The 11,956-nt window shown below is 41.4% G+C and overlaps 1 protein-coding gene across 5 annotated transcripts in view; it reads left to right on the top strand.

Annotated features, from left to right (window-relative positions):
- zfhx4 (zinc finger homeobox 4) overlaps positions 1-11,956 on the top strand; it is an 86,609-nt gene that overhangs the window by 33,627 nt on the left and 41,026 nt on the right. For all 5 annotated transcript variants that reach the window (XM_077244709.1, XM_077244708.1, XM_077244707.1 and 2 more), the window contains one exon: positions 296-798. In XM_077244709.1, coding sequence (XP_077100824.1) covers positions 296-798 — 503 coding nt within the window. The remainder of the gene's footprint in view (positions 1-295; positions 799-11,956) is intronic.

Raw genomic sequence — 11,956 nt, 5'->3', positions numbered from 1 at the left:
TATGGGTGCCCTACACCAGTCTCTCAGCTCTTTTTTAAATTTAATTTATTAAAAAAAAAACCTTTTCTCTTTTTCTCCTCCCTGTGACTGTGCCCCACCTCTTCCCTTCTCCCTTTCTCTCTTGCTCCCTCTCTCTCCCTCTGTCTCCCTCCACCCCCCCCCCCCTCTCTCTCTCTCTCTCTCTCTCTCTCTTCTCTCTCTCTCTCTCTCTCTCTCTCTCTCTCTCTCTCTCTCTCTCTCTCTCTCTCTCTCTCTCTCTCTCTCTCTCTCTCTCTCTCTCTCTCTCTCCCCGCAGTAAATAATGAGCTGCCTGCGGAGCTGCGTCTTGTGAGTGGTCAGCTAATGGGTGATGACCTGTCCGTCCTCTCTGCTGGGGAGCTGTCACCTTGCATCAACGACCCGCTGCTGAAACTCTTCCAGTGTGCGGTGTGCAACAAATTCAGCTCTGACAGCCTGGAGGCCCTCAGCGGGCACGTGGCGGCAGAGAGATCGCTTCCGGAAGAGGAGTGGAGAGCCGTGATGGGAGACGTCTACCAGTGCAAGCTGTGCAACTACAACACGCAGCTCAAGGCCAATTTCCAGCTACACTGCAAGACCGACAAGCACATGCAGAAGTATCAGCTGGTGGCCCACATCAAGGAAGGTGGCAAAGCCAACCAGTGGCGTCTCAAGTGCATTGCCATTGGCAACCCCGTGCACCTGAAGTGCAATGCCTGTGACTACTACAGCAACAGTGTGGAGAAGCTGAGACTGCATGCAACCAACCAGAGGCACGAAGCGGCGCTGAAGGTCTACAAGGTCAGTTATGTTTACTTTGTGTTAAACTGTGTCATGACCCACTGTCCTAGTTCTGTATGTTCTCTGTGTCACATAGGTTAATATTTACTTTGTTTTATTTAACTTGAATTGCATTATACGTATTTTGTCACTGCACTTGGCAGCGGACAGTTAATTCAGTGGTCACGGTCAAAAGAACACAAAAGGTGAACAGTTGTTTTCTAGCACCTTGTGTTGTTTTTTTTATGATGTCAAATGTCATTAGTCCAGCTGTAAATTTGATTTGGCCTTCCATGCTCTCTTTCCTGTAAAGACAGGAATATGCCAGTCAGCCTGTTTACATGATGCATTTCAGAAATCAAACCTAATTGAATTTATGCCAGAAATATCAATATGTTTAACAGTTGGCCAATGTTATAGCACTTCACTGAATTTTCACCTCAGTAGAAAGCTGCCCCCTCAGCCAGCGTATTACAGCGTCATATGAACAGCTGACGAATTTTGAATGTATGACCGTGTTTGTCCACATGCATGCATAAGAAAGTGAAAATGTCATGATTATTTTTTAGATCTTCCTGCTTTATACCAGTTATTTGACAAGTACAAATCACGTTTTAATGTACCTTCTTTTTTTGATTTGCTGGTCATAATTTACTGCTTTGCGCCAGGCCTAAGGCAGATAACTGATCCACAGCGGTGGGGGTTGAACAGAGGCCACTGCAGCCTCATCCTGTTCTTAAGTGCATTTGGGTGTTGACTTACTGGACTTGTGTGATTGCCTGAAACAATAATACTAACATCCTGAAATCATAGACCAGCAGACACATTAGTGGACTCCTCTGGATAAACTGTATTAACTTAATGAGGATCTATTGACCAGCATTAGTCACTTTTGACTTGTGTGCTCGTAAGCTGTGCTGGGCTGTATATTTAGAAAAGTAAATTTAGCAGCTGACAATGGCTAGACTACATAAGAAATTGGCAGCCTTGTGATAATAGCAATAATGCAAACAATTAATTTCTGGGACCCAATTACGCATATGGTCATCCAAAAAGAGCTTTTTAAGAGGAAGGTACAACTACTGTCACTTTCACACCGAGAACCTCCTGAAAAAGATTTAGGTCAGAACCAAATGCTCAAAAGGCCTTCCGAGAATAACAAATGGTCTGGTTTTACTTTTTTTTTTTTTATAACAAAAATGAGACTTCGAGCTGCTTCGTGTTATTCATGAATTCAGACAGTGTTAGAAATACAGAGCAAGTAACTAAACAACAAAGGGCAAATCCTCCAATGGGTGAAGTCAGCATGAGGCAAATAAAGAGCTGAAAGAATCGCATGTGGTATTTGGAGGCCTGGCATTAAAGACACAGTCCATGGGAATGTTTTGAAATCCTCAGCAGTTTAGAAAAGGGGTGGGGGGTCAGGGGGCTTGGCTAATTCTCTAAGCAAATAAAAAGGCTCCATGGCAACAGAGAGCATTTGGGATCACATCGAAAGACAAATAGGTTGGAGATTAGAAGAAGAGAAAGGCATAGCTTAGCTATGATCTTTAGTAAGTCTCGCAGTAGATTTGTGTCTTCACGTGCATGTGTAGTTGGGTCACTGCCTGATTATTGACATGATTGTTTGCTTTCATTCTGAAATGTCTAATTAGAGTTTACCTGATTTTTTTTTAGGCACTAACACTTACACTTTCTTTTCTAGAAAAGCACAGGGCTATGCAGAATATGTTGAATTAAAATGGTCCCTATCTTTTGGGTTTAATCCTAAACCAGCACAACAGTGCTTGGAAATGAGTGATCTAGTCTAACAGAGAGACATATAATCTAATGTAATCTGTAGTTCGTATAGTTTTTATTAAAAGTACTTGCTGAGGTTAAAAAATAAATTAACACTCAAATGGATTTCTACCTGTTTGAGTTTTATTGGCTCACATTTAAAGAAATATTAGAACAGGTGATGGGGGCTGAATTTTGATTGAGAGAGAAGGCTGTCCATTTGACACAGAGGGGGTGAGGGGGTTCGCTCTGGCTCTCTCATCTCCTCGCTCCCCCACCTTTACCCAGAGAGAGGGAAATCTGTTCTACAGATGCGGCTTCTAATGCTTTTGGCAGAAACTGGACCGTTTCGCTCTTGTATATTTGGTAGTAAATGTTGGGAAAAAAGAAAAAGAGGTTTCTTTATTTGACTAGAAAAACACCTCGTCTTTTATGTTCAAAGGTGAAAGGGTAGCGCACTAAAGAACAAAGTATTGATGACCTTTCCATATGAGCCCCAGAACATAAAGTATCATTATGGCCCAAAATGATTGAGGATACAAACAAAAAGCATATTCAGTATTTTTATTGCAGCTTTTTACCTTAAATTTTTTTTACATTTTTTTGGTAGAAGAGTTCAGATTTTCCAGACATTAAAAAAAGACCTAAATTACATTAGCAGTGCAATGTTTCCTTTTTGTGAAAGACTATGGCTTCTCATAGGTGGTTTTAAAGCTCCCAAGCCCACACCTAAAACAGCCTTGGATTTTTTTCACTATTTTGAAGTAATTCGGCTATTAAAATAAATACAATACATAATCTTGACCTGTTAGTGTTTTGCTTTAGCCTACAGTAATGATATATTATTGTTATACAATTTTCGTTAATAAGCACTCAAATAAACGCAGATGTAGTCGAGTGTAAATCTGTCAAGGCCATTCAAAGGCGTTGTAACGCTTGATTAAGAAATGGTGAGAAATGTGTGTTGCTCCAAAGAGCCGATTAGCGCTGGGCACTTGGGTCATTTGAAGCCAAGAATGTTCATGGTCAGTATGTTGGAAGCGGGGGGAAAGGCATATACGACCCACACCTGTTCACCAGGTGGTCCTCGCTGTGCTCTTCTCTTCTATCTCCCACTCTGACTCTAATTTTTCCTCCCCCTGTGTTTGTCTATTCCCTTCTCTCTCTGTACTTCTCCTCTCTGGAGGCTTGTGTGCAACACATAAGGATGTCCAGCGTGTATCCCCCAGTTGCGCGTCCGGGGCTATGAACTGCTTAATTACAGCAGCCACCCCCCCTCCCAGAGCATCCGTCATCAGTCAAGCAGAATTTTCAGTCTGTCTGAAGTGCAAAGCACCATTTCCATATTTGTATTTTCCTCCTTTTTTTCCCCTTCCTCGTCTCCTTTCTCCCCGTTTTGAGCCACATGGGCCGTAGCACACATAATGCGCCTCTTTCTGGCGGAGGCAGGCGGGGAGATGGAGCTGCAGCGACTGGCTTTCCGTGGCCTTGTCCCCAGGGAGAGGCAGATAGCCCATCTCATTATCCATGATACGGATGGCAACACCATTGGTCGGGGCAGGGAAATGAGAGGGGAAATTAAAAGAGGGGAGCAGAGAAAAGAGGGAGGAGGAGAGAATGCGAGAGTGAGGAGACTGGAATTTCAGAATTATCAAAAGACTTTTCCCAACCCTTTTTTTAAGTTTTCCCCCTTTATTCTCATCCAGAAGGTCAGTATTTCCTCCTCATTTCCCCCTTTTTTCTCTCACTCGTTTGCTCTATCTTTCTATACCAAGATGGCTGCCGGTTGATGGGCACATTATATTACAGCACATTCATTACTGAAGGTCAGCCTCACTCCTTCTCATTTGAAAATCAAATGCCCTATATATATGCAGCTCAAATTATTATCTGTCATTTCCCCCGATCTGATGGTAAAATGGACAGGAGATTGAGTTGAGGGTATTTGCATAAAAAGCCATTGTGCTATAGAAGAACGAGGAGGATCTATTTTGCATGAGCCTTCATATAGCATCATCATCATTGTTGTTGTCCCTTGAAAATACACATTGTATTTTATTTTGTGGCATTTTTCCACAGTTTTTTAATAAATAAAGGCCGGATTCAAACCAGCATCTCCAATGAGGGCACCAAAAAATTTTATTCTGACAATTATTCAAATGTATTAACTGTATTAACAATAATGCATTAACTGTATTTTGAATAATGTATTAACTTGTCCATATAATGAAAGTAAATAGCATTGGACCCCAACGACTTTTGAAAACAACATTCTTCAAAAAATACCTTCAAAATATCTTCTTTTGTGTTCCGTAAAAAGTTTGGATGAACTATTGCTTATAACCACCCTGAAGTGCATCAAAATATGTTGTTTTCGATAGATTTGGTTAACCGTGTTTGTTGCATTTATTCTCATGCTATCTGCAAAATTAGACACTACCTCATAGGAAGCAACCAAACCTGGGAGGAGATGAGAGAGAATGGCCAAAAAAAAAGTGGAAGTGGCCCAGTCTCAGTTGTTTGTCAATAAGAGCTGGTCCCCACAGTGGCAGAGGACTTTTTGAACAGGTCCAAATGACCTTATGGAAGCCTGCGCTTTACTTTCCGAATCCAAACAAAACCACAGGCTCAGAAACGCGTCCGTTTATCCACTTACACTCTGCAGGCATAAAAGTATGTCAGCACTCTCTCTCTGCCTCCCGCTCTGACCCAACAGCGAGGCCAGATTATTCAGACGCTCTCGTCTTTCACCTGCACGCGGATTACAATGGGAATCTTTCAGGGGAGGGCACGAGGGGGAGGGGGTATAATTAAAGCATACAGACAGACGAGTGTGGGTGCAAACACAAAGCCCAGGCTTCAGCTAGGCCCTGCTGTCATTAATCCTCATAGATATTAATAGGTATTTCTCCCATCATGCCCTCCCCGCTCATAAGCAGATGGTCATCTCCACACCGGCCCCACAGGACTAACGTTTGCTGACGGACAACTTGAAGCAATGTGATAAAGTGTGGCGCCCCAGACACCCCTCTCTGTTTGGTTATTTCCTGTTTTGCTGTTTTCTTTTCTTTCTATCTTGTGAGATGAGTGGGGGGCCGCCATACGAGGATGCTCTGATATTAATAACCAGATGTGATCTTCCTGTTGGCCCTGGGTCAGAGAGGCCAGCCAGGTCAGCCCATTTGTCTCTGTGCAGGCACTGTGAAGGCTATTGAGTCTGACAGGTATGGGAACCATAGCAGGGGAAATAAGACTTACCGAGCCCTGAAGGGGAGCGTGGCACTCCCAGGAACAAAGAGTGGCAGGAGTTTGTCATTTTTACCCCTTTTCTTTTCCTCATTCTTTTTTTCCTCTCTTTTTCACTCCCCTCTCCACCCCTCCATTTCTCATGGGATTTGGGCCCAGCTTAACAAAGGATGACTCACAGTTCTCTGATAAGGCCAGCCGTGGAAGGACTTGAATTGCAATAATATGATATTCTTGGTGAAATAGCTGGCTGAAGGTAATTAGCTTTGTTTTAACTCTCCAGACACAGACGGAGAGCAAACATATGACTTTGTCTGGAAAGCATTATTGAACAATAAATGTATGCCTGGACGTCACACGTTCCCCTGAGGTCTCCCCTGTAACTCGGCTGAGATTTTTCTTTCAGTGTTAACCTTTATTCTCCCAGTTATTTTAAGTTGCTACACGCAAGGCTGCATGTTTAAAAAAAAGAAGAGTCATCCCAAAGATTATTAGGTCGGTCCACAATTAACGGCAAAGAGAGAGAGAGTTTGCAGAAAAGATTGGAATTAAGATCAATATTGACGTGTGTCATTTAATAAGAGCCAGGCCCAGAACGGATGCCCAAGTGAAGACAGAGCAGCAGTCATGGGTGGCAGTTTTTGCTCACATTAACAGACCTGAATGCAAGAAAGCATTCCTCAAGTAATTGATTTTAAACATTAGGTGCTCACTGAATAGATAAGTAGAGTGTGATATTCGATTACAGAGCAAAGAACTCATTTAACCTCCTGTTCTTTCCTGGCCAGGATTTCCAACACAATACGATTTACCTCCCCTTAGGTTCAGCAGGATTAGACTGCTACTAGTAATCCTTAATGCTTTGAAATAGATCTGATAGAAGTCCCCCTCACTTGTTTGGGATTACACCCATGATTTTTTTCCACATTTAGTTAAATTAACCCGTTGAATTATCATTTTTATAATTGTTAAAAGCATTTCTGTGAGATCCAGATCGCCTTTTTGTTTAATGCAGTGAACTATAATTTTTCCAACATTCGAATGCTCACCTTAGTCTCCCCTTGATATCATGCTTTACTGAATGCCTCCAAGCCTAATGGTTCACCCAAAGGTGCAGTGTATTTGAAAAGAAGGCTACCTCGTTTTTGTGATTCTCTGGAGAACAAAGGCAAACATTTCAGTAATCTTCAAAGTGGCCTGTGGTATGTCGAGTGGACCGTGGAATGCAAGCTATGGCTAGGGCTTTTCAGTGAAAAAACAATGGCTTTCCTTTTATGGGTTGTAACTGCATAAACTGTGGTTGAGACATTAGCTCTATCAGTTGTATCGACTTACAATACCGCAGTTCGAATTGATGTGTTTGTATGGATTAGAAGGACTAGAACATTTATATTTGTCTGTATGTATTTAACATTCTTAATATATCCCCGCCAGCTCTTGATGTGTGGGTTAGTGGGTGGGTAAGGTGTTATTTACTTAGACTCTTTTGATACAGCACAGGTTAAAAGCGTTCGCCCCTACAGGCTCGACTCCTGAAGATCTTCGTAGGCAATATGCAAAGCGTTCGGCTAAGAAGTGCTCCCATTGAGGAGTGAGAGCAGCAAAGCAAGAGGCAGGGCTCTTTAAACAAGCTCCTCTCCATGATCCCTCTGCTCTTTTCCTCCCTCCCTCTTATAATAGGATGCAAATCAGGGACCCTCCTCTATGTTGTTGTGGAAGGGGAGAAGGCAGATGGAACATGAAAGGGTTTAATGTTTAAAAGTATGAATAGGAAAAGCACGCAGCGGTGAGTCGAGGCTCATTCCGCTCTTATCAGATTCACAAGGTGGGAGATTGTCTCATCATTGCATGGGCTCGTTTTAAAGGAAAGATTTCAGCCCGTATACCATGCATCATAATTAGTCGGAATGCCACAGTCTAGTACTGTGCTGGCTGAGGGTCACACGCATGGATCATCCTTTCCTGTGCTTCCCACCTGAGACTATGAGCTCATAACTCTTTGTTTGCATTAAAAACATGTGCTGAGATGTGAGGGGATGGTATGATACAATATCTGAAAAATATTAAACCATTTTTTAATGAATTTAGCTGTACATTATTCATAATTTTCAAACAACCTTGAAACGGTTTAATACTCAGAATATTTGAATGTAGTTTAAACGTTTCAACATTTCTTGTAATAGTATTTTCTGTGTTTGGAGGCAAAGCTTAGCCACTGGCACAGCTTGACTTAAAACATGACACGTTTTTCTTTATTTTCAAATAATTAAATGGTTTTATACATTTGACAGTTCACCAGCATTTACTTTTTATATAAATGTATGCAATGTATACATTTATAAAACCATATAAATGATTTGATTTAAAGATTATCCATTAATTATTAAATGTGTGTTATATAATTATAATAATTATTATTACCGGTATTATTATTGTTGTTACTATTATTATTGTCTCAAACGTACTACTATGCTCAATTGCAGAAAACCAAATTTTTGTGATAGTGTGGCATGAAGATGATGGTGTAGCCTCTGGTCTTTCTCACCTTCTGATGGAGACAGGCAAAGCTTTTAAGGGTAATGGTAAGGTCAGTGGATTTAATGGGAAAGAAGTGTCCAGGCGACAGATTTTAAATCACCATAATATAAATACACCTCCATTTTCATAGGGAGTTTGCTTTCTTTTAAGGCAATTTGAGGAGTAGACGAACACTCGTGTCTGTCTTAGTGGTGGGAAGGATTAGAGGAGTGAAGATTAAGGACTAGTTCTTAATCTTCCATATCAACTACAGAGGTGAGAGGTGATATGCAAATGGGTCTTTCCAATGCTGCTGCTTCATGTTTAAGTCCAGTGATTCTATTATATAGACAAGAGGTTAATTTATCTGGTTACCAATCAGCAACAACAGTATTTCATCACCAGGGTTTCTGGCGTTGTTTCTAAAACTACCTAGACAGCATTTAGGACATTATAAATGTTTAATCCTGTCTACATAGACAACAAACTGTTGAAAACATTCAAAACGCTTGTTTAACATTTAAACATGCCTACTATGCTCAAAATAATGTTAACAGTCACCGTTCACAAGGTTTCCAAAAATATTTTCTAGGCACCTCTCTGGTCTTTTATGTGATATTTAGATAAGCAAAGATCTTCATTACAGTAGGCTCCTTTAAAATATGGCCTTCAACAGAGTCAGAGAGTCCAGTGGACCAGTGGGAAGAGCATGTGAATTTGGAATACCATTGCATGAACCCTGCAGTGTCTTAAGTTTTCGTTCATTTCCTTCTGTCATAAGAACATTATTGCAGGCCCAATGATATATACCAGATCAACAACATTAACACCACATGGAAATATTTTTCTCAACGTTTCACTCTTCGTCTGTTTACCGTTCGGCGAGAAACGTATGAAGCCGTGGAATGATTGGTTCCCAAAGACTTGTACACTGTTTGCTTTAATAGTGATTCGACAGGAATTGGCGCTTACAGCAATCAATGAAATATTACGTTGCGGATCAATCCACATATTAAAATGCTGGTAAAACACACACACTTAGACTTCGACATGATTAATGTGAATGTAAATGTACATGAGAGAAAAAGCAATATTTCCAAAGAAACACACAGAAGTTCTTTTAAGACTTTCCGCAAACCGGCTGTCAATTCGTAGATTTATGTGTTTTTGGTGGATTTCTGTTTAGACCATGCTTGGCTGGCCAACATTTACATGAACTGTTCCAAAGTCATAGTGCGGACTGCATTGACATATTGAAGGCCTCATTGCGAACGGCAATGTCCACAGTACGTTGTAGCTCCACAGAATCAGTGTCCTTGGGAAAATGGGGCGTATGTCACCCCAGACCGGTCCTGCCGGTCTGAGCATGATTACAGTAAATGAGAGGCTGTGGATGGATGCTGCAGCAGTTGTGGGTTTTAGTCGTTTTGGAGGGACCCTGGGGGTGTGTCCCGCTCTCTTTACTGCATCTCCACAAGCCACCTCAGACGTGAGTGTGCTGCTGAAAGACACATTGTGCTAATTCACTTATTTAACTTGGCATCCATTTGCAAGGATGATTATTATTATTATATGACCTAAGCAGCAAACCATACAGCCATGCACTGGCAGAATGTCCTAAGCCATAATTACATATGATGAACCAGACGGATTCGGAGGAAAAAAATAAATAGGGTAGGTAATTTGGGGCTCTTTGATGCATTCCTTTGGTTTTGTTTGAGGTAGGGGAGAGGGAAAGTTAAGAAGAGATGTTTTTTTTGCTCGTTTTGTGCCTGTAGCAGAAAAGACGGTGGCCTTGTGCACAATCTCTGAATGGAATGTAGGGGGCATACCTCTCGCACAAGAATTTCGCTCAGGTTGCCAACTCCTGCGGTACCCATGATATACCATTACATTTATGTCTCCTGGCTCAATAGTGGTTACTGGTAACATGTGTTTGGACGGTGTCAGCATTGATGGAATCGTATACCTGGCTGGCCTCCAAGTAAGGCTGGAATGTGTTTAAAATGCTTTGAGGAACAAAACAAGCTTTTGTTTATTTTCTTTTGTTTCGTTCTCGGGGTCCCCAGAGTTAGACCGGAAACCGGTGCCTCTTCGAAAGCATAAAAGCAAGTTTTTTTGTTGTTGTTTTTTTTAAAGGGTGGGAAGAAACAGAAAAATAAATGCTGATAGGATTTATTAAAAATGCTCAAGCACATTATTATTGCATGGTTTCTTTTCGCTGGATTTTTTTCCCCCACTAATGACCTAAAAAACAAATATTTGAATGCCCTAATTTGTTTTCGTTTAGAAACAACATATTTTTTTAACCCTTCATATTTTTCTTTTCTTGTCTGAAGGAGTCTTGTCATCCTAGCAGAGCAGAGCGAATAAACATCCAGTCTCAAACAGCCCTTATCCTTATTCTGAATGCCACTAATGAGTCTGTTTTGTCACTGCAGGCAGTACAAATGAAACCAGTCTCCTACTGCCAACAGCAGACGGGATGAGGAGAAGGCAACGAGAGGTGTTTTGTAATCATTGAAGTCAGTATAAATAAATAAGTCGCGTCAGGTTAGGGAAAAAACACGCTCCCTGGGAATTGGGGCCTAGGTTGACAGGTGATAGGGAGTCCCTGGTGCTTTGATTTGCATTGTTTTGGCAGAACAGTACCATGGCGTCTTTGCTTTAGAGTCGCCCAACTTATGCCTGATTAGGTCCTCTGAGCCCAGAGAGTTTGAGGCGTGGGTGTTCCTTCTCAGACCCCCTTGCCCACGATCCCGGTCGTGCTCTTTGGTATGCCAATGGGCACCCAGGGACGACAAGTTAGCTAACATGATTGGACCCCATGGGGTTTTAGACTCTTGGTTGTTTGCCAAATGCTAATCTAGAACAATTACCCATCAAAGGCAAGAGTGCTCCGCTATATTGTCATAGATAGCCTCTTTGCCACCCACAACAACAGCATTTGAAGCAGTTTCAGAGATTTTCTTAGCACTTGACACATCACTGCGCAATTTATCCTCCAGCTTTCTGCAAAACCAAGTTGAGGTGAGAGAAACTGGAGTCTTATTCTTCTTATTTATTTATTTTAGTAATAAATAGGCCTTCTTTTCTTTGCTAGCAGCATCCTGACTTTTCGGTGGGCAGAATCTGCTACGGGATGCCACAAACATTTTGAACTTTGCAGGTAGTATATAACTGCTTTGTGAGTCTGGCAATACTAAAAATGGTAAGCTTAAACCTCATAAATCAGAAACCCCAGGCTCAAGTCTCTGAACAGCTTGCACTAGTGCCACAGGGGTCTATAAAAGAAGGAAGAAAAATACTCGATTTCAATATAGGTCTTGAGCAAACAAAGCAGGAATGCTGATAGTGAATAAATTAATATTTTCTAGAGTTATGCACTCTTTCGGCCTTTAAACGTTAGGCATGTCTGCTTGCATTCTTTTTTATTAGGACCATAAAAATGGATGTACAGCTGCGATTATGATTCAGATTAATTTAAAACTTGTTCACAAACACAACACAAATCTATTTCATATTAGTATGAAAATAGTAATGGAGGCTTCTAAAAGGGACTACAACTCAGGATAAGATGCGCATAAATGCAATATGAGGATATGAATGCGACAATAGCTAGCCAATAGCCCTTGAG

The sequence above is a fragment of the Siphateles boraxobius genome, unplaced genomic scaffold (genome assembly GCF_051911475.1).
Source record: "Siphateles boraxobius isolate OS27281-9 unplaced genomic scaffold, OSU_SipBor_1 26, whole genome shotgun sequence".
Lineage (NCBI taxonomy): Eukaryota > Metazoa > Chordata > Actinopteri > Cypriniformes > Leuciscidae > Siphateles > Siphateles boraxobius.
Note: the sequence above shows the minus strand (reverse complement) of the source record. Positions and strands in the feature narration are given on the sequence as shown.